Source organism: Lycium ferocissimum, chromosome 8, assembly GCF_029784015.1.
Source record: "Lycium ferocissimum isolate CSIRO_LF1 chromosome 8, AGI_CSIRO_Lferr_CH_V1, whole genome shotgun sequence".
In the NCBI taxonomy this organism is placed as follows: Eukaryota; Viridiplantae; Streptophyta; class Magnoliopsida; order Solanales; family Solanaceae; genus Lycium; species Lycium ferocissimum.
Window position 1 is genome coordinate 52,783,115 of NC_081349.1, and position 23,936 is coordinate 52,807,050.

Consider the following 23,936-nt stretch of genomic DNA (forward strand, 5'->3'; position numbering starts at 1 on the left):
CCGTGATAAGGTTTTGAGTGGTGAGGCCAAGGAGGCCATGATTGATAGTGAGGGGGTCTTGAGGATTAAGGGGCGCGTTTGTGTTCCTCGCTTTGATGACTTGATTCGGATGATTCTGGAGGAGTCCCACAGTTCTAGATACTCTATTCATCCTGGTGCTACCAAGATGTACCGTGACTTGAGGAAGCACTATTGGTGGGATAGGATGAAGCGTGATATTGTTGAGTTTGTTTCGCTGTGTCTAAATTGTCAGTAGGTTAAGTACGAGCACCAGAGACCCAGAGGTACACTTCAGAGGATGCCTATTCCTGAGTGGAAGTGTGAGAGGATAGCCAAGGACTTTGTTGTTGGTCTTCCGAAGACCTTGCGCAAGTTTGATTCGATTTGGGTCATTATTGATAGATTGACTAAGTCTGCTTATTTCATACCAGTTCAGATTACCTACATTGCTCAGAAGTTAGCCCAGATTTATATATGTGAGATTATTCATTTGCATTGGGTCTCTATTTCAATCATATCTGATAGAGGCACGCAGTTTACATCCCGGTTTTGGATGACCTTGCGGGCCGAGTTGGGCACTCGATTACATCTCAGTACAACTTTTCACCCTCAGACAGATGGTTAGTCTGAGCAGACGATTCAGGTCCTCGAGGATATGCTCCGAGCTTGTGTGATTGACTTTGGTGGTCATTGGGACCAGTTCTTACCATTGGCAGAGTTTGCTTATAATAATAGTTACCACTCAAGCATTGATATGGCTCCGTTTGAGGTTCTTTATGGAAGGCGATGTAGATCTCCTATTAGGTTGTTTGATACATTTTAGGTAAGGCCATGGGTTACTGAACTTCTGAGAGAGTCATTAGACAAGGTTAAGGTCATTCAGGCTAAGCTCTTACCAGCTCAGAGTAGACATAAGGAATATGTGGACCGAAAGGTCCGAGATCTTGAGTTCATGGTTGGGGAGCAGGTTTTGTTAAAGGTCTCACCCATGAAGGCTGTGATGAGGCTTAGGAAGAAGGTCAAGCTCAGTCCTAGGTTCATCAGTCCATTTGAGATTCTTAGCCGTGTGGGGAAGGTATCCAATGAGTTGGCTTTGCATACAGGTTTGTTAGGTTTTCACCCGGTGTTTTATGTCTCTATGTTGAATAGATACCACGGTGATGGTTCTTACATTATTCGTTGGGATTCAGTCTTGTTGGATGAGAACTTGTCTTATGAGAAAGAGCCTATTGCCATCTTAGATAGAGAGGTTCGTAAGTTGAGGTCTAAAGAGATAGTGTCAGTGAAGGTTCAGTGGATGAATCGTCCCGTTGAGGAGGCTACTCGGGAGACCAGTCTAATATATGAAATAATTATCCCAAGAATAATGGGAATATCACGATCAATAGCACAGTCAAGAATTACAAAATCTGCAGGCAAGAAAAAGTCACCAACCGGCACAAAAACATCATCGACCACGCCAACTGGCTTCTTAAAAGATCTGTCAGCCATCTGTAATCGCATAGTCGTAGGCCTAGGCATCCCCAATCCTAATTCCTTATAAATAACAAGTGGCATTAAATTTATACTAGCCCTATTATCACACAGAGCATGAGCAAAATCAAAACACCCGATAGAACAAGGAATGGTGAATGCCCAAGGATCTCCCTTCTTTTGGACTGTTGTTGTTGAAATAATATAACTCACAGTGTGAGTCAAACTCACAGTTTCATGTTGCACAGACCTTTTCTTCGCAAGCAGATCTTTCAAATATGTCACAAATCTAGGCATCTCCTTAACAGCATCCAAGAATGGAAAATTCAATGCCAACTGCTTTAACTGATCATAAAATTTCTGAAACTTAGCATCTTCCGTCTTCTTCACCAACCTTTGAGGAAAGGGAGATTTAGACTTGAAAAGTTGAGTCAAAGGGTGAAGAGCCCTTTTTACAGTCTGCTTGCTCTTGCCATCAGTCATCTTCGAATCCTCTGGAATATCAGCAACTTCCTCCACAATTGGAATTTCTGTGGGAACCTCTTCAAAGAATAATTCGTGCATCAAACTGCAACTCTTCTTCTTCAGCAACTGGCGCGAGATTTACTACCTTCTTTTCACCACCTTGGAGTATTTTACCACTTCGAGTACTGATAGCATAAACACAATCTACACCACATCCCCCATTCTTCGGATTCAGAATAGTGTCATTAAGAATTCCTCCCTTTTGAGGAGGGTGTTGCTCTCTAGAAATATCACGCTGTCACAACCCAATTTAGCTAAGTCACGTGGGCACCTACCTTTCCCACCTCAGTAGGCAAACCCCTATCCCAATAATCGTAAAATCATGAATAAACAAATAAACAAGCGGAAGAGATCAAAATCACGTAAGTCTGACAATACTGATATAGAAGTATGCGGAAGTAAGGAAATACATCAAATCCACCCAGAGTCTGGTCGAACCATACATGAGCCTCTAACTAGATACTACAAGTCTGAAAGTAATAAAATACATCAATAGTTTGAATATGTCTCGGACTATCAAGTAAGACATAAATAAAGGAAAAATCTCCAAGGCGGCGGATGTCCCCGTGCTCACCCTGTAAGACTTGAAGCAGCAACTCTCGAACCACTATTAGCCACGAGAAGCAGAGGTCGATCCTACCCGGAACTCTGCATTCATAAAAGAATGAAGCAAGTGCAGGTCAGTGCAAACAACAAGTACTGGTAGGTATCATAGGCCGACTAAATTTAGCTAACACATATAAAAGCAATAAAGTAATATAAACAGGTAAATCAACAAGGTACAAGTCAAACACAAGCCAGAATCCAAGTACACGTCATCATCTATATTTAGCATCCAAACCCAAATGCGCCAAGTCTCAAATACTCAGTTTGAATCTGTATATCACAAATACATCACAAGAATACAGCAATAGAAGCCATAGTGCAATGCAATAATGTATGAAATGTGAATGTAATGCATATGCAGTGTACACATGTACTTCGATGAGGGAACATCACATCTCGGTAGCACAACCCATGGGGGACCCGCAAAGTCCATGTACCTCACGGTTCTAGCAACAACCTTGGCAACCGCTACCTCACGAGCATCAACCTCGACAATCACTGCGCACATCCTCGATTCTAAAAAACCAATCGAACATCGGTCCTCACGTCACTCTCATCCAACTGAGCGCAGCTCATAACAGCGTTTTCTCAAGTATTATCAATGTATCAATAGTATATCATGAATGATGAAAATGCGTGCAATGTATGGGTTCAATGTCAATAATCAAATCAATATCACAAGTACCATGCATGGGTACACCAACAATATCATGAAAAAGGCTACACAATAAGCCATAATAGAACACTATCCTCGTATCAAACGTCAACAAGTAAGATACTACAATATCATGGTCAAGATATATCAATGGTCTCCAATATCTCCTATCTCCACATGGCATCAAGCCAAAAATAATAGAACAAGAGAAATCACAACACAATGGGGTGGCTAACCCCTATCACACAACAGGGCCTAACCTAGGACAATATTCAACCCAACTTCATACCCGAAGGTTTACATGCTTTTTCTGACAATATCGTCTAAACATATGCTTTGCTAAATGAAGTCTCACCATAGGATAAACCATAACCTACTTGGAAAGCCGAACGGTAAATCTCCAACAGTCAAACCTTGGTATTACCCTTCCTTTGTGCCTCGTGATAATGAAAGTCTAATCATATCCGGCTATGAAATTAGAATCAAGAAGAAAATACCCAAATAACCATATTCCTAATCAAGTCCCAAACCCTAACTCATGGAATAGGGAAAATGAGGGAATTCGAAGGATACCCATAATAGTCTTAGAAGAATTTCAGATCAAAAAGTTAGTACAAAACCCATTCCCAACCTCAAGGGAGGAAATGGTCATTTCGTAAGAAAATCGGGTTCAATAAGGTCAAATTATTAATCTAGAAAGTCATACAAATCCAATGGTACCCATATTGACTTACTTTAAATCCGAACCCAAAAAGTTTCCGAAAGTATGAAGCTAAGCCACGAAGGGCAAAATAGGAAATTTAGTTCAAAATCAGTTTACCCATTACTTATGGAGCCTATATACCAAAAATGAGTGAAATCCATCCACTAATTCATGTTTAATTGAAAAAAAACCAAGCTCAAGCCTAGGGTTTCAAATCCCCAAATTACCTCTCTTAATTCAAGAGTCTTAGCATGAAAAATCCTACTAAACAATGGAATAATCATAAAAAGGTGCTTGGAATCTTACCCAAATGATAATTCTTGAAAGATTCTATTCAAGTCTCCCAAGATCGAGCTTCTAAGATTGTGAGAAACCCCAAGCAAATAATAAGAAGAAAATGCCCAGCTATCCGACCCATTTCTGGTGCTATAATGATCTCAAAGCTTACTTTTGATAATTCCAAAAGATTCCTTGTGAAATTTCACTCAAGTTAAGCTTTTGAATCACCTCATTTGGCCTTAAAATGAATGAGATATGGTTGTTTCAATTTTTGGAAGAACTCGGAAATTTAAAGGACGATCTCAATGGCAATTTCGTAATTTTCGCAAAACACACCAGAAAATTCTGCACTGTAACGTTTTAGTAAAATGCCCATATCTCCCTCATACGATGGCTAAACGCCGCGATTTTTGTTGCTACAGTTCTGAAATTACGATACGGATCTAACGGTTCAATCGAAGCATAAATCAAAGCTTTTTTGCTCATTATGGTAGCCTTTTTGCTCAAAACTGCATCGAAACCAAAAACAAACACCATCCAACCCAAACACATCCGAAATTCATTAGAATCTAACCAAAATTTGTGGACAAGTCCAAAATCATCATACGAACCTGTTCGAACTCTCAAAACATCCAAACGGGACCGTCTTGACCCGATGTAGACAGTGGTCAACTCTAAATCATACCAAAAGCTAGTTTCTCAACCAACCACCCAAATCACACCCGAACCTCTCGAGAACTGAATCAATGACTAGACTAAGTCATAAATAACATTCTGCACCTGATGGAACTATCGAAATTCGACTACAGGCACGTTTACCCAAAAATTAACTTTTGGTTAAACTTCTCAAACTTTTTTTTTTGTCAAAAGATTAAGATTTTCTCATTCAACCAAAAATGTCATCTGTACAAATCTACTAGTTCTATTTGGACTCAGAACTGGCTCTCACATCTAGCTTTCTATACATTCATGTACAAATAAAGTAAATGTGATCTCTAATGTAATGACACAGCAATTTTAGACTCAAATAGGAAAAGAATTGAGTTGTTGCAGTATCCTTTGCCATTTGCTATGCCTTTGCCCCTCAATGTGCAGCTAAATAATGATGACTCTGATTTTCTGAATGCTGCCAGTGGCCTTCTTTTGGAATCTCCTACTATTTCTTTCTGCCCATACTTGGTAAACTGCTGCAGCAAAGAAAAACCCCAATATGCAAGCTATTGACCTGTTGCTACTCATTCTCTGGTTTAACCATTGAACCTATTGGTTCCAATCTCTGACTGTCCTGCTGTAGCCAAGCCATCTCAATATAGTATTCCTCACATTAGTTGAATATTGGCAATCAAAAAATATGTGTTCAAAGGTTTCCTCCAATTGGTTGTTACATAATACACAATCAGTGTGCACATTAATGCCCCACTTCTACACTCTATCAGCTGTAGATAACCTTCTATGCAGTGCCATCCATATAATGAAGTGATACTTGGGAATGAACCCTTTGTTGAGGGCTAATTTGCTCTAAGTTGCTTTTGGGAATTGAGGCATCATAGAGACATACCCTTTTTTGATGCTAAATCCTCCTGAATCAGTTAGAGTCTACAATGTAGAGTGCAGAGAGGAGTTACCAACTATCCACTTCCTTGCATCAAATATCTTCCTCATAATCCAGTAAGCCTGCTTTGGAGTTGCCATTGTTTCCAGTTCATTTGTCTTTATGTAAAATGTATGTGCCCATATCACCCAGAGTTTCTCCTTTTTCTGTTCCACAGCCCATAATAGCTTGCAAATTGCTGCTCTATTCCATGTGAGAAGATCAAGTACATTCAGCCCCCCTGCAGTTTTTGGTTTGCATATAGTCTCCCATGCTACCAGGGCTTTCCTAGAACAATTGTTGCTTCCAGTCCATAAGAAAGTTCTACATATAGCATTCACCATAGAGATAATCTTCTTTGGTAATAGGAAGATCTGTGCCCAGTAAGTTTGTATCTCAAATAGTATGCTTTTCACAAGTTGCAGTATGTCACTATATGAAAGAAATTTAGAGGACCAAAGATTTTATGCTTGCTATCCTTTTCTCCACCATAGGTAAACATTGGTGGATGGACAACTTTCTAGTTGAGAGTGGAACCCCCAAGTATTTGAATGGTAATTCACCTAGCGTAAGGTTGAGTTCTTGCAGCATTTGTTCTTTCAATTGATCAGTCACCCCCGCAATATATAAGGAACTTTTTTCCATGTTAGCATGCAGGCCTGATACCTCTGAAAAATGTTTTAAGGTGTTGAATAGCAGTTTTATGGAAGTTTCATCAGCTCGGCAGCTCATTAAAAGGTCATCGGCAAAACAAATATGTATAATGCCTAATTTGCCACACTTGGGATGATAATTGAACTGGGGATTATGCCTAAGCTGTTGCAGGGTTCTATGCAGATATTCCATTGCCAAGACAAATAAGTATGGAGACATAGGGTCTCCTTACCTAAGCCCCTTCTTTGCCTTGAACAGAGGAGTTAAACCACCATTCACTAGTAGTGAATACTGCACAGTCGTCACACATTCCATGATTAAGTCTACCAGCTTTGAGGGGAAGCCAAACTCCAGTAATACCATTTTTAAGAAGGGCTATTCAACCGAGTCGTAGGCCTTTCTAATATCAGCCTTAATTGTACATCTGGCTAAAATCCCCTTATGAGAATAGCCTTTCACTAACTCATGTGTAATAAGAACATTGTCCAGTATATCCCTCCCTTCTATAAAAGCTAATTGGGATAGGCTTACTACACATTCAACTACCTCTTTTAGTTTAGCAGTGAGTATCTTAGAGATCATTTTATAAAGAGTGGTACAACATGCTATAGGTCTATATTCTTTCACATATGAAGGAGCAGTCACTTTAGGTACCAGTGTCACTGTGGTAATATTCACTGCTTTTAGCAACTTACCAGTTGAAAAGAACTCTAGAATTCCTTCAGTGACTTCCTCTCCTATCACCTCCCAATAAGTTTTGAAAAATTCTACATTAAACCCATCTATACTTGGGCTTTTGTCAAGTGGCAAATTCTTGAGTGCCTTTAGCACATCTGTAGCAGTAACTGGTTGGAGAAGTTGTTGTTGCTAAGCTAGAGTCAAGCAAGTGCTATCTCTAGCAATGCATATCTCAATACAAGGCATAATGTCAGCTGCTTGCCCCAAAGAATGCTTGAAAGAAACCAATAAAATCCGGTTGAACAAGAGATGGGTCAGTAAGCTTAACCCCCTGCTCATTATAGAAAGAAGAGATCCTATTTTTAGCTTGTCTAGCTTTCAAGTGAGCAAAGAAGTACTTGGAATTCCTGTCTCCATGATTTATCCAAGTTGCTCTAGATTTCTGCTTTAGGACTTTCTCATTGACTGCTTCCCACCTCCCTAAATCCTTTAGAACATCTCTTTCATCTACAATTAGTGCTTAGTTTAATAGATCAGTAGAGATTGCTTCCTGAATTTCCTGCAGTCTCACTCTATACTGTGCTAGTTTCTTTTCAATAGACGAGTATTCTTTTTGCATTTGCCCTGATTGATGTGCCACCATATGTAGCTTCTTCCAGACACTAAAGATAGCACAACTAGAGATATGTTGTTTCCATATAGTTTCTAATAATGTTCGAAAGCTTTTTTGCTGCATAACCACATTCAATAGTCTGAAAGGCCTCCTGAGTTGAGTCTAAGTGGTGGTTGTGTTCAACAATATGGGAGAATGATCAGAATAGCCACGACCTAAGAAATCTATATAACTATAGTGAATGAACCACTCTGGATTGCCAAAAACCCAGTCAATATGAGTATAAATCCTCTCAGGTCCATCTCTTTTATTACACCAGGTAAAGTGATTGCCCCTTCTAAGTATTTGCTCCACACCAATATCATCTATGCAGTTTTGAAAATCAGTTGTTTCTTGAAGTTGCACTGGCTCTCCATTGGCTCTATCCTCCTGAGAGAGTATAGCATTAAAGTCACCCAATATTATCTATGGCATGGTACAATTAGGAGCAAGAGTTCTCAATTGGCTCCATAATTCCATCCTAGCACTAGCAATGTTAAACCCATAAATAAAAGTCATTAAACATATGAATGGGGAGTCCTTGTCCTGCACTTGATAGTGTAGCATTTGTGCTGATGAAGATAATTTAGTGACATCCACTACATTATGTTTCCAGATCAACCATATCCTACCATTAAGGGTGGTAGGATAATTAGCATAGGTATGCCATTCTTGCCCAATGACTCTTTTAATCTGCTCAACTTTATAATCCTTTATTTTTGTCTCTAAACATCCCATAAGATCCACCTTATTCTTTAGCAAGAAAGTTTTTAGTTCCTTCTGCTTAAAGGGCTTATTAAGCCCTCTAATGTTCCAAGAGTTGTAAATCATGTGGTAGGGACTAAATCAGGTGCTTTAGCCCTGTGTGTCTCCATATTTAATTCTCCCATAGTAGCATTAGGAGCAACCTGGCTGTTACGTTGAGCTCCAGATACATTACAAGCTTGCTTCTGCTTCCTAAGTTGCTGATCAGTTTGGGTATTCTGTTTACTCTTTGTAGTTAAAGCAGGGAAATCATCATGGTGAAGCACCTTCTTTTCCATCCCCACCTTGTCTAGGATTTTTGGCTCTATACTAGTGCTAGCCCCAGCTGGTTGGATGTCTCTTGGTAGCCATTGAGGTGGTAGTGGTTTTCTTCTGTTCCTTCTGCGTTTGGGGGCAGGATCAGGCTGAGGATCCACTTTCTCTTTTTTGCAGTCTCCATGTTCATGTCCCAATTTCATAGAGTCATAGCAGAACTTTGGAGTCCACTCATAATCAACTTCTTGGACTAAAATTGAACCATCAGCCTTCTCTATGTAGATCTCATCTGGAAGTTCTTGAGAAATATCCACCTCTACGAGAACTCCTGCATAGGAAATCCTGTCAATCTCTGCAGTTAATCTATCAGCACATATAGGTTTCCCAATGTAGCTGGATATCCTTCCCAAATTCTCCTCTGCCAAATCGTATAAAGGTAGTCTAGGAAATAGTACCCATAGGGGGATAATCCTTAGCATTTTAGGTTGGAACTTAAAATCCTTCACCCAATTCCTTAAAATCATAGGTCGATTATTAAACGTATATGGGCCACTCTACATAATGGATGATTTGTCTCCAGCATTGTTGAACAAGAAAATGAAATACCCCTCATCGTGCAAGTATACCCTAGGAGTTGAGACATCCAAACACCGTAAATGAATTTGAGCATACCTTTGAAACTTGGTGTGCCTCCCAAAACATGTCCAATTAGGGCATTTTCCCATTTCTAATATTCAGTTTCTACTTCTTGAGGGTTTATCCTAACTATTTTCCGACCATCTTTCGTTACAGGCGGGTAGTAATCAAGGTTCATACCATATTGAATTTGACGATTACCTCGAACTACCTCCGCAGCTGTTGGTTTAAGTAACGTTAAGTATTGGTTATAACATTAAGTAGGAATAGGCAGTGTTAGGTTGTACTTCCTCGCAGTCCACTTTATTTGTTATCCTTGCTAAAAATAGATTATCCAAAATAATTATCATTTTAGAAAATTAATATAATTAATTATTAGTTACCTGTACCTTTCTCAATACGTGTGGAGAAAGATTAATGTGGTGGAAAAAAAAGTATATTAATTAAGATCAAAGAATAAATAAGGATTTAGATTAGTCAAATTACTGTATTAGTTAATTTTTTTCTAAAGGGCGTGAAAAAAACATGACAAATAAAATGGATCAAAGGGAATATTAAATAAGAAGAATGAGGTGAAGGATTAAGAAGAAGAAGAAGAAGAAGAAGAAGAAGAGGAGCCCGTTAAGTATTACTTAAGTAATGTTAAGCAGCATTAAATAAGAAGAAAAAACAGAACATGATTAAGTAGTAGTAAAAAAGAGCATTAAGAAAAATTAAGTAATGTTGGTTTGTGTTGAACACACTTAAAAGAACCGTTCATCTTTAAAAGGACACTTTCGAAAAAAATATACTTAAAAGCACTTTATAAAAGCTTGACAAAACAAGCTAAGTAGTGCTAGTGTTAAGTAACATTAAGTGAGATTAAATAGCGTTAAGTAGCATTTTGTTGGTTATGAGAGGCAATTTGAGCAAGTTTTTCACCGATAAGAACGTATTTGGGATTAAATTCAAACAAAGGTCAAATTAATTCTTTTCATAATTGAGGGGAAATTTGAGCTTCTACTAGTGATAAAGGCATATTTAAGACTAAATTAAAAATAGGGGGCAAAGTTATATACTATTTCTTATAGGTGAGAGGCACTTCTTAGCCTTTCCCTTAATTAGTCAGTGAAGAGTTAGCATGCTAGTCTTTTACTCCCTCCGTTTCAATTTATTTATATGATGTTGTTTGATTGAGTACGAATTTTAAGAAAATAATGAAGATTTTTTAATCTTCTAATCTAAAATAAGTTAAGAATTTTTGTAGTTAGAAATTATTTTATTAAAATTGAAATGAGAATTTTAAAGTTTAATTATTACTAAATATAGAAATGTGTCATTTATTTTTTTAATATTGGCTTAAAAGAAAAGACCGTGGATGGAGAGCGTAAGAGCCCGTTTGGCCATGAGAATTTTTCACTTTATTTGAAAATTAATTTTTAGCCATGAAAATTTCAAATACGACTTAAACTTGTATTTAGAATATAGAAAACACCTACAACCTTATTTTCATTTTTTTTATTTTTCATATATTCAAACAACTAAATACTCTTTGCAAAAACTATAACCAAACACAATTTCATCTCCACCTTCAACTTCAAAATTCAATTTCAAAATTTCATATAAAGTGAAAAATATTTGATTTCCATGGAAATCTTTGCTAGATCTCCAGTACAAAAGGGTCCCACTAGAAGTCAAATCAAACGTCTAAGATGGTTCGTCAAAAACCATCAGTTGTACGATATTCCCCTGTTACCGTCCACACCGAATCATTAAATTTCTTGGACTGAGCGAACCTTTATATACTTTTCCTTCTCATTTCATCACTTTCCTCCTTCCCTCTCCAAGCGCACTCAAAACCCTAACTCATTATCATAATTTGATACTTTAGATAAACTAATTATTCGAAGATTTCCGTTAAAAAATTGCTGTGTTAATGGAGAAAAATCAAACACAAAACGAATTTGTGGTTTTATCGATTTCGGAGGTTTCATCTTCTTCATCATCTACTTCGTTTTCTAAAAACGAACCGGTTTTTGCTCGGGTCGGGTCGGGTTCGGAGCTCCGATTCGGTCAAGAGTCCGAATCCAGTACCGACATTGTGTTCGATCTTCGAACTTCACAGGTATATCGCTAATTAATTGAAATTCGCAATGTTATGAGATAATATTAGTTACATTTCTGTTTAATTTGGAGTAGTATTTAGGTTTTCATGTTTGTTTACTAATGTAAATAGTTTTTTTTTTTTTTAAGTTTGAATTTATTTGGTCTTCGAGTTTCACAGGCATGTCGCAAATTAATTGAAATTCGCAATGACTAGTTAGAATTCTGTTTAATTTGGTAATGTTTTCGTTTTCATGTTTTATGCATTTTGTTACTAATCAGAGGTGAATTTCGTCACTGTACTATAAGTAGTTGAAGTTTTTTTTTTTTTTGAATTTATTCGATCTTCGAACTTGACAGGCATGTCGCAAATTAATTGAAATTCGCAATGTTATGAGATAATACTAGTTATAATTCTGTTTAATTTGGAGTAGTATTTAGGTTTTCATGTTTTATGCATTTTGTTACTAATTTCGTCACCGTACTATAAATAGCTTTTTATTTTTTAACTTATATATACTCGAAAGTAGCATGTTATGAGATATATACTAGTTAGAGTTCTGTTTAGTTTGGTAGTATTATCGTCTTCATGTTTTATGCATTTTGTTAGAAACACACACAGTATCACTTTTTTACGAGTTTCCTACCTGAACTATCAAGTGTTTGCATTTTCAACTTGAACTATCAAGTGTTTGCGTTTTCAACTTGAACTATCAATTGTTTGCGTTTTCTACCTGGACTATCAATTGTTTGCGTTCTCTACCTGAACTATCAAATTGTTTGCGTTTCCTACCTGAACTATCAATTGTTTGCGTTTCCTACTTGAACTATCACCAATTATTTATGAAAACACACCTCGTAAAATTTGGTCACACAATTGACTCATTAATTTCGAGTTGTGCTTCCATAAATAGTTGGTGATAGTTCAAGTAGGAAACACAAACAATTGATAGTTCAGGTAGGAAACAGAAACACTAGTTGACTCATTAATTTCGAGGTGTGTTTTCATAAATAGTTAGTGATAGTTCAAGTAGGAAACACAACCACCTGATAGCTCAAGTAGGAAATGCAAACACTTGATAGTTCATGTAGGAAATGCAAACACTTGATAGTTCAGATAGGAAACTCGCAAAAAAGTGATACTTTAGGTGTTTTTTTTTACCATTAGCTCTTTTTGTTACTAACCAGAGGTGAATTTCGTCACTGTACTATAAATAGTTGAAGCTTTTTTTTTTTTTTTTTGAATTTATATTTGTGATAAGTCCAAACTTATACTCGAAATGGATGCAGTCCAAACTTATACTCGAAATGGATGCAGTATTTACTCTGCTTGCAGGGGAATTCTCAATCTATATCTGTTTAGTTCTATGTGAGAGTGCTCGTTTCTTTTTTAAAATTTATAATTATGGTTAGTCCACACGTATACTCAATCTATATGTTTAGTTAGATGCCGCAATTTTGTTACTCCCCCCATCCCATTTTATGCGAAGGTGTTTGACTGGGCACAGAGTTTAATAATGAAAGGAAGACTTTTGAAACTTGTGGTCTAAAATAAGCCATAGATATTTGTGTGGCTATAAATCATCTCATTAAGGGTAAAAGGGGAAGTTTAAAGTCAAATTGTTACTAAATTTAGAAAGATGTCAAAATTGTTTCTAAATTTAGAAAGATGTCATTCTTTTTGGGACTGACTAAAAAGGAAAGAGTGTCATATAAATTGGGATGGAGGAGTAGTTTATTCGGGCTATCATGCTTGTACCTTTTCTCTCATGTTTTCTAGCAAGAAAAGAGAATGACATGTTACATTGATTTTATCTGTATTTTTAGCAGAAAAAAGATGATATTCTTACTGATTTTCCTTCGGAACTTGTTTGCTGCCTGAGCTTAATTCGGGGCATTGTCTTACTTTTGGTTCTGCTTTGTATTTCCAGGTATTCAGGCTAGGACCTGCAGAGTCTCTGTGCGTATCTGAAGCTTTTGAAGACAATAAGGAGGTACTTGTTGATAGCATAAAATAATTGATGTTTGGACAGACTGGTTGTCTTTAAGCTGCTAATAGCCGAAATGCTTCGAATTCCTACTCGCATGAGGAGGATTTCTAGAGCTATTATGCCATCTACTGAGATGACAAAGTTTTCATTGTTGAATGCTGCATATGTATTTCATTTTATCTGAAAGAAAAACTAAATCTAGTTGGGACCTGTTTCTTGGTTGATAAGGGATACAGATTAGCTAGCATGATTGGAGTAGTATTAAATGATTATCTACTGAAGGTTTACTGGCTTCATGCTCCTTTAAGATCAACTCTGTGTATGCCCGTAAACATGTAATAGTGCACATTCTGTCCATCTTAATATTGAAAATAAGTGTACTGTTTATGTGCGTATTTTACCCTTGTAACTTCACCTTATCCTGTCAAAGGTGAAGGTGCAACTTATTTGTATTTAATTGGAGTTCATGTTGTGAAGTTTGTTGCTGTCATATTAATGTCCAATGGCATTGACTTTGGTCTTTTGAACCAGAAAGCCTATTCCAGGGGAATCTCCATTCAATTTAGAAACGAGGAGGAAACTAGGGCCTTCCATTGTGCATTTGAGCAATGGAAGACAGAAGTGGTTGTTCAAGGTCTGTTTTGACATGTCTGTTATTACTTTAAAAGTTAAATTGCACATCTTGTGGAGTACAGTCACATTCTCTTCATTAGTTTCTTCAATAGTTCTTGAATTCTGGCTGAAATGTTAGTGATGACTCCTTTTTTTTGGAGCAGTCTTCTACTTGATGCAGTGTTGGTTCTTGATAATGTGGATCAGGATAATTGTTGAGTATTTTAAGGATAAGGATAGTGAGTGTATGTTCTTTAGAAGGATATTTTTTTTTGTGTGGCCGTCTGAATTTCTATGTGATAAGCTTTAATCTGCATTCTTGTTTCTGTGTGATAAGCTTTAACTATGATCTTAGCATTGGTAGTCCACATTATTATTATTGTCTTGAATTTGGATATCATTTTCCATTAATTTGTCCTACTCTATGACATAAGTTTGAGTTATCAGTTTTACCCGAAAAAGTTAATTTGTGGGCTCTGTTTAGCTTACTAGGAAGTCATTGTAAAGTTCAGAAATTTCTAGATTAATTTCTGCATATACATTTCATTTTTACTTGTCTAGTTAGTGTTTATTCATTCTTAGTTTCGGAAAATACTTACCTGTACTGCTCTTACTGATCGACAAATGAAAGAAAGAAGAAATCGATACATCTCTTGTCAAAAACTTAGAATGTAGTGTGCTAGTTGCCATTTTGATGCATGAGTGAACTTCTAAATTGCTGCATCTAAGAGCATATTTATTCTTTCTCTTTTTGTCTGGATGTTTCAGCTACTCTGTGGATCTAAACACTGTGCAATCTATCATACGACATTGAACTCATGATTCAGTCCATTAGCAGCACTGGGCTAATGGAATTTTGAAAATAAACTTGAGCAATAATGCTGACACAAATTTGTGTAACTTGTCCAAAAAAAAAAGGAGAAGAAGAATAATTGTAACTTCTGCTAGTCTTTCTTTCAGGGTCTCCTCTGCCAAATGGAGCAGTATCAACTTTAAAAAGTAAATTTGATGAAAAGATTGAAGCATCTTCTGCTAAGATGTATTTTCACTACTATGGGCAACTATTGCATCAGCAAAATATGTTGCAGGATTTTGTAAGGACAGGTAATGTTCTGAACTTTGGTCTTTTCTGTAGTTTCGCTTGTATCATGACCTAGGACTTTTTAAGCCTGTTTTGGCCATGAAATAATTTTTTGAAATATTTCAAATACTGAAATAATTATTTGCAGTTTCTTTGTAAAAAAAAAATTATTTGCAGATAGTAACTTGGCCATGAAGTCCTCGGTTTCAAGTGAAATATTATTAGATCTTCAAGTGAAATGTTTAAATAGTTATCTGATGGTGTATTTCAAATGTATTTTTATTAAATTTTCAACTTCCACTTACAAATCTTTAACTTTGACAAACATTTTTCCAAGTGTAGTTCATGTCGAAGCACCAACTTCATGCAGACGCTTTTTCAACTTCATCTACTAACATTTCTTTTTACAACTTCAACTCAAATATTATTCAAATGCGTACTTAGGCTCATCTAGTATCATGAGAAGCTTGCACATACATTTTATCCTAGAATGTTGTTAACTGTTGGCCTATTGCATAAGGAGGAGCAATACAACATTTAATTCCAATTATGCGAAGGTTGACATGGTAAATATGGAACTTGCAGGAACCTATTATGCTGCTGTAATTGAGAACCGTGCTGATTTTCTTGGTCGTGTAGTGGTTGATGTCGGAGCTGGTAGTGGTATTTTGTCATTATTTGCAGCTCAGGTTATCTTTTTGAACCAATGCATGAGGTCTCGTTGAATAATATGAACCATAGCTTAGCCGCTTCGCTGATATTTGTACTCTGTATTTTCTCCTTCCTATCCCTCCTCCCCTTCGATAAAAACCCTCTCAGGCTGGTGCAAAGCATGTTTATGCAATAGAGGCATCTGAAATGGCTGAATATGCGAAAAAGCTTATTGCAGGAAATCCATCATTGAGTGAGAGAATTACAGTAAGTATACATTCGCTCATTCTGATGGCTTTCAGAAACGTTATACAACTTATGCCTTCAGTATCCTTGCTGCTAAGGTTGCTCATTATTTTTGGTTTCTCTGTTCTGTGAATGTTTAGGTAATCAAAGGGAAGGTTGAAGAAGTAGAGCTACCTGTGAAAGCCGATATCTTAATCTCCGAGCCAATGGGTAAGCTTATTTATTTCGATGGTTATGAAACTTGTGTGATAGAGCAATGTGAGCATATACTTAGACAATGCTGCAAGTTTTGTTAAATTAAACCCCTGGTTGACTGCTAAAGTTCTATCTGAACATTGTATGGCTATATATCAAATATTGGATTGATTATTTGAGAACTGAATTCAAGGAATTTGTAGGTATTACATGTTTCAAGTGCCTCTAGTACCAAAGCTGGAGAATATACTAAAACACGACAGCAACATCTTCAATAACTGCTTATGCAATATGTGATGGAGAAAAAAAGATTAGAAGGCGTTGAATTGTGCCTATGTGCAAGGAACAATTCTAATACTCTCCAGAAGTTGAATGCATAAACCAGGGAAATATGTTAAGTTGCTAGCTTGCATGTTGGAAACTGATTTTAACGCTTCTACTGCATTTTGAGCTGCAGCTAAATATGTATTTGAATTCTCGTAGTTCAGTATTTGTCTTATGGGATTCTTTTAACATATGCCCCTGGTTCTGTCTGTATTTCTGCTTCTATATATGCAAGGGTCCTTTATTTCTGTTGAGAGACGAAATTTTCCTCAAAAGTTTCATGCAACAATAGCAGATGCATATAACATGACCATGAAAGGATGTATTTTTATACTCCCTTCGTCTCAATTTATGTGATGCACTTTCACTAGACACATAGTTTAAGAAAGATGGAAAGACTTTTGAAAGTTGTGGTCTAAAACAAGCCATAAATATTTGTATTACTATAAATCATCTCACTAAGGGTTGGGTTTTAGTGGAAGTTAAAGTTAATTTGTTTCTAAATGTTGAAATGTATTGATTTTACGTTGTGACACATTGATTTTACATTGCAGGTACTTTGTTAGTTAATGAAAGAATGCTGGAGTCTTATGTGATTGCAAGAGACCGTTTTCTAGTTCCAAATGGAAAAATGTTTCCTACAGTGGGAAGGTAGTTTTTTTTCTTGTCAGCAGTTGACTTTTGAGGAGCCTTGCCTTGTCAAATCATATATGAAGTTAGTAGTTTGCTTATGAGGTTCATTGCTTCTAATAGTTGTTCTTCCCGGATTCGGTGCTTTATTTTTCGCACCAGAAGTTTGACACATTATTTTTCAATAGATTTTTGTATCATAGACTATTTTCTTTCCAGCACAAGCTATCAGATTGTTCCTTCCGTGAATGATTTAGGAGGTCGGAGTACGATATTATAACTAAAATTGACGTGGAAGCTCAAGTTATGTACTTTATTATCCTTTTTTGCTCAGGGAGCTTACAAGCTTAATTCTGAGTCTGGTATCCGTGAAAATGTTTCAGTGCCGCGGCCCATTTTCCCCTCCAAGCAATTGCTTTCCTTAGCCTCATGTATGCATTATGCTTTATTATTCCTACATTTTTTCAGCCTTGCTATCTCTATCCGCTGCTTCTAATTGCTTTTTATGTTTTGTAGTCATATGATCCAGTTATCCAAGCTGCCCTACCCCCAAGCCCACTCTCCAAAAAGAAAAGTCTTTTCCTTTCATTTTCAATTGCCTTTCATTTTCAATTGCTTTCACATGTGTTTCGAACTTCTTTGTTAAAAGAAACATTTTTCTTCCACTTCCTCTATCAAGCCTCTCGTGAGTTTGTGATGCATAAACTAGTATGTAATATTCTCTTTCTTTTTACTAGTATGTAATATTTTCATTCTTTTTTACTTTGTCGTTTATTATATGATCTATTTATTTTGTAGAATACACATGGCACCATTCAGTGATGAATATTTGCACATGGAAATTGCAAATAAGGTACATATGATCATATCACTGTCTTCTTGCTATCTAGGTCTATCTCTATAACATTTTGTTTTTAAACTGGGGCTCTTCCCCTCTAGAATAGGATGGTGGGTGATATACGAGAGGAGTTTCATTCACTAAGAATGTTGCCACCTAGCTAAAGGCTTCATGCATAGATGCCAAATTTTCAGATGCAAAGCCACTTTTCACTTGTTTCATACTCGGGAATGTGAAAGTTCCCCAGTACTAAACGAGCCTTCCTCAATGATGGAACAACAACATTAAAATTTAAATAAACAAAGCAACAAGTTCGGTAAAGTAAAAGGAGAAGGAACAATTAACATTTTATATAGGGTAATGATCTCTTGCAGAAATGCGGATTCTGAGATGGATTTGCGATCATACATAATAGATAAGATTAAGAAGGCTTAATGCACATCCAGCCCCCTAAACTTGTCTCTTTTTTCCATTTTGGCACCTCAACTAAGTGTTGTTCCTATTGAATCCCTGAACTTGGTCTCAAGTGTGTCTATCAAACACAATCCAACTTACATATGGTGAGTTTCATTTTTTTTAAGCCTTGCGCGTGAAGGTCAATCGCATCCTACGTGGAAAATTCAACTAATTAAAACGCCGCACCCATTTTAATTATACACATCAGATAGGAAGAAGTGTGCTACTGTGTTATACAAGTGAAGAAGCACCACTTAAACCAATCAAATAACAAAACTGGAAAATAAGAAATCAAAATTGGAAACTAAAACTGAAAACTGAAAAATAAGAAACCAAAACTGGAAAATAAGAAGCCAAAAATATTAAGCAACACCAGATCCTATTATGTTATTCCAGAATCCCAAAAAAGCTTCAAAATCAATCTCAAAAGGCTGGTCTTCAATTCCTGGTTGGCCGAATTGCTTGGTTCTTGAAAAAAGGTCGTTATACACATATTTTAATGATGTGTATAATTAAAATGCATGGGGGGTTTTAATTGATTGAATTTTCCACGTAGGATGTGATTGATGTTCACGCGCAAGGCTAAAGAAAATGAAACTCACCATATATGTTATGTAAGTTGGATTGTGTTTGATTGACACACTTGAGGCCAAGTTCAGGGGTTCAATGGGAACAACACTTAGTTGAGGTGCCAAAATGGAAAAAAGGGGCAAGTTTAGGGGGTTGCATATGCATTAAGCCGATTAAGAATGACCGCATTCGCCAGCCCGCATATAGTGTGGTTATGTCTTGCTTCGACCTATAGATGCACCTGTCTGTAAGTGTGATACTCTGCAATATGAAGGTGTTAAAAGAGAAAGGGATAGACCTAAAATTATGTGGAAGGAAGTTGTCTCGAAATACCTACAAATCAATGCAGACTTAGCTAAAGATAGGGCACAATGGAAGAAAAAGATCCATGTGATATCTACTAGTTGGGAATCAGTTTTAGACTTGTGGGAGAACATCTATTATTATTATTATTATTGTCGTTATATATATATATATATATATATAGAGAGAGAGAGAGAGAGAGAGAGAGAGAGAGAGAGAGAGAGAGATTAAACCAATTTAATAACTTCTATTTTACTTGGTGGGATGATGATATGAGTTGAGCTTGAATGAAGTGCAATATAGCCGACCCCAATTTGTTTAGGACTAAGAGGTTGTTGTTGTTTATAGGATAATGATATGAGTTGAGCTTGAATGAAGTGCAATATAGCCAACCCAATTTGTTTAGGACTAAGAGGTTGTTGTTGTTTATAGGATAATGATTGTAGGAGATGAATGATAAGCTAGAGAGAGAGTGACCATGCAGATGGAATCATCATTGGGCTAAGACATAATGATTTAGGCAAATTTGTGGTGTGTTGTGATGAAATGATAATGGCCTATTTATAGGAATGATTGCATGTTGGCTGCTACATAACTAACCAGTTTTTCCACTTAGCCAAAGGTGTGCCTAGATGCCACATTTTCATATGCAAATTTATTTGTCCAAAGTAAAAATTCGTTTCCATACAAGCCACTTGTCGTAGATAAAAATCTTTTGTAATGTATTACAATGTTACCGACAATTAATATTGTTGGAAAAAACAAAGGGAAAATTGACAATAAAGAATAATTTATTTTTGAGTAAATACACATCGGGCTTCATGGATGACTATGGTGGCTTATCATTTGGGCAACATACATACCCAAATTTAATCCCACAAGTGGGGTTTGGAAAGAATAAGCAACTGCTTTAGTGCAGAAATGAACCCGCGACGACTACTCCGTTTGAATGCGCCTCTACCGTTGAGCTACGTCACTCAGTTGGCTTATCATTTGGGCTATTTATAGGATATCATGATGGCCTCTCATTTTAAGTTTAATAAGTTCTTTACCACTTGTCAGGACTATTTGTCACTTGGCTTTACTCATGCCAAGCGTATGTGGTCCTTTGTCACTTGTTCAAAGCCGCCACATGCATGAAGCCTTTTAGACATAAATCTTGTGTATGGATGCCACATTTCTCATGCACACACCAGTGTCCAAAATTTTTATTTGCCCATTAGTGTCTAAAAATATTATCCATTGAAGGCTTATTTTATATTTATAGAGATGGAATCTTATTGTAATGATCCTACTAAATTTCATATTGAAAAAGATTTTAATTTGATTACTTTGTCATACAGGCTATTTTTTGGCATCAACAGAGCTATTTTGGGGTTGATTTGACACCCTTGCAAAGATCTGCATATGAAGGATACTTTTCTCAGGTCAATCTTGCACATCTTGGCCTCTGAATTATTCACTTTGACTTATAAGTTTTTAAAACAGTCTTAGTTGTTTTACTTCCGTAGTCCCGTCTTTTCATGATTCTCATGCTGTTTTGTTACTAGAATTCGTGAATGTGCAGTCTATTCTAAAATATAATATTGTACTATTAAACCTCAGAATTTTAGGCATCATTTCATAAATGCCTATCTTGTTCATGAATGCCTATCTTGTTGAACAAACAAATTTTTAAAGAACAAACAAATTATCAGCTCTTAGAGAAGGTAGAAAATAAACCAGCTCATGCTCACATTATTTCTTAAGCAAGGCTTGAATTGATGGTCCTTAATTTGATGTACTGTGTTAAGAAGCATCTTTCAGCATTCAAGTTGAATTTCATTGTCAAAATCATAATTGTATGTGCTGAACCTACCCCCTCCTCCACCCCGATGTCCTTTATTTAGTTTCCTAAATTTGTACGAATAGTTTCCCAAACTTGTATGAGTTACCTTTAGATTCACTCACTTTTTTGGATGTTCATGTTCTTTGCAGCCCGTGGTTGATGCTTTTGATCCAAGGTTATTGGTAGCTCCTGCTATATCTCATGTGATTAACTTCACTTCAATAAAGGTATTACTAGAAAATTCACTCTGTAAGTCTTAAATTAGAGCTGAGAGAGACATTTTCTGAGTATGTTTTTCTCGGAGAGTAAATGTAATCCTTGTTTTTCTCGGAGAGTAAAGGTAATCCTACAGATTCAATGTAAAGGAATCTAAGATAGCTTTCTAATGTAAAGACAAATGTTTATTTCACAAGGAAAGAAGAGCATAATCAGCAGACCTACAAAGTTAATGGAAGCAATATTAGCTTTTCCTTCTATTTTTGAGGATAATTATACACTATTTATGCGCTGTCATGACTCTTAAAATGAACAAAGTTCCTACTTTGTCGAGTGGTGGTTGGTGGGGGAAGGGGGGTGATAGGGGAAAATTTGCTGTGGTGGAATTACTCATACATAGTGGCCAGAATTTCTTGAAAGATAATGCTGAGTAAAATGTAATTTGCTGTGGTGGAATTACTCATACATAGTGGCCAGAATTTCTTGAAAGATAATGCTGAGTAAAATGTAATTTGCTGTGGTGGAATTACTCATACATACTGGCCAGAATTTCTTGAAAGATAATGCTGAGTAAAATGATCTTTTCTACATATATATTACAGGAAGAAGATTTATATGAAATTGAGATCCCATTGAGATTTACATCTTCTACTAGCACTAGAATTCATGGCCTGGCTTGCTGGTTTGATGTATTATTTAATGGAAGGTAAACATTTGTATTTATTGCATCATTGGTGCTGGGACTTGCTGTTGCTACTTTGATTAAATTGCATTATTTCTTTCCACAGTACTGTACCAAGGTGGCTGACCACTGCTCCTGGTGCACCTACAACTCACTGGTATCAGCTTCGATGTGTATTGTCACAGCCACTTTATGTCATGCCAGGACAGGAGATAACTGGCCACTTTCGCCTGGTTGCCCACAAAGCACAAAGTTATACCATTTACCTAACATTGTCTGGTAGGTTTTTATGATTGTCGTTTGAAGCATTTGAATCATATCTTGTTGATCTCTTTAACCTGTGAAGTCAAATTTGCTGATAGATTTCTTCAAGAATCTAACATATTATTGATCAATTTGAATAGCTGCTGTTGGAGATATGCTCCAAACGTCATCTGGAAAACTTGATCTGAAGGAACCATATTACAGGATGTCCCAACCACAGGCATACTCATTGGCACAAGATCAACAACCTAATCAGCTATTACAAAACCCGGTATTGCCGACTTTTCTGTCATAGTGGTTAAACAATGGTTTCCTCTCCCACATGTCTAACTTGTCTGGTTTTAAGCTGTTTCTCAAGGATTTCAAACTGCTGCTAATTTTTTGAGGCTCAACGAAGACACTTTTTAAGATTGTATCTAACCATACCTTAATGTGAGTGGTAGTGTGCAATATTGAGCTACTTGAGCTTGAGTAGGTTTACACTTGACTTTAATCCTTGACTTTGAAGAGCCTCCGCCTGGCCTGTTATCTGTTGGTTTGCCTATGTATATAGATACTTTAAGGAGCACTCCATGGAAATGATATTAGCAATTTAGCACATTTCTAGCTTTTTGTGGATAGCTTTCATGCCGCTATTTTTGTCATTATTTAGCTGTTGTCGCTCGATTGAACACTTGGAGTGAAGAGCTCAAGTCGTTTTTTCTATCTTGGACAGGACATACTAACACAACCTCAGGATGAGGATGGCTCAGTCCCAGTCCAACAACCTTCTCCAAATCCTGGCGCAGAGCTACATTCACTCTGATGATGATATCCAAGTTAAGGGATGTGCATCTCGATAATCACCTCTTTGTATTATTAGAGTGCTTGGCTAAGATAAAGAATACAAAATTTTAATCCTGCCAAGTTCCGACTTATCCATTTCCCCCCTGAGTTGATTGCTTGTAAATCGTTGCTCATGTGCTATTAGCTTGTTTCATGTACTATTTATTATCTTCCATTAGCACTTTCAACCTGACCATGTAGGATGCTTTTGTATCCAGCTTGATATAAATGGCTATTTCAGCTGCGCAAGGCTGTGATGCTCCCTCTTTGCCGGATCTACAGGTTAGACCGGTTTCATGTCACATTTTTCCTGGAGTATAATTATTAAGGAAATATGGAACTCGTTTTTCTTTTCCTTTACACAATCTCCAAATGCAACAAAATTGAAATGGAAGGAAATTGTCTTACTATATACATTGAACGAAGAACTTGGTCCAGGTGATTTACGCATAAGGGACGTGGCATAATAGCTTGTGGGAAAAATAAAAACTAGAACAGGGACATTCAACTCAAGAATTTAGGAAAACTAGTATGTGAAGATTTCAGTGAAGTGTGAGCGTTTGTTGGCTTTGTTTCATAAGGGTGTATAAATGAAGATCACAACTAGACGTTTAACAATACTTTTCAGGAGACTTGATAGTGTAACAATATTTTCTACTGTCAATATATG

General features: G+C 36.6%; 2 protein-coding genes across 3 annotated transcripts; both read left to right on the plus strand.

Moving 5' to 3' along the window:
• The first annotated feature begins 298 nt into the window (after positions 1-298).
• LOC132066473 (uncharacterized) lies at positions 299-1,543 on the plus strand. Its single transcript, XM_059459779.1, has 2 exons — positions 299-499; positions 824-1,543. The coding sequence occupies exons 1-2, from the start codon at positions 299-301 to the stop codon at positions 1,541-1,543; spliced, it is 921 nt and encodes a 306-aa protein (XP_059315762.1).
• Positions 1,544-11,281: 9,738 nt separating this feature from the next.
• Positions 11,282-23,545, plus strand: LOC132068734 (probable histone-arginine methyltransferase 1.3). Of its 2 annotated transcripts, none has more exons than XM_059462416.1 (15): positions 11,282-11,576; positions 13,486-13,548; positions 14,077-14,179; positions 15,106-15,261; positions 15,824-15,927; positions 16,058-16,156; positions 16,276-16,345; positions 17,209-17,305; positions 18,083-18,137; positions 20,795-20,878; positions 21,429-21,506; positions 22,098-22,201; positions 22,284-22,456; positions 22,582-22,712; positions 23,157-23,545. In XM_059462416.1, exons 1-15 carry the CDS (start codon positions 11,388-11,390, stop codon positions 23,244-23,246), a joined length of 1,596 nt encoding a protein of 531 aa, XP_059318399.1. In that variant the 5' UTR covers positions 11,282-11,387; the 3' UTR covers positions 23,247-23,545. The 2 variants fall into 2 exon arrangements, with proteins under 2 accessions (XP_059318399.1, XP_059318400.1); XM_059462417.1 differs by having other exon boundaries at positions 15,118-15,261.
• Positions 23,546-23,936: the final 391 nt, after the last annotated feature.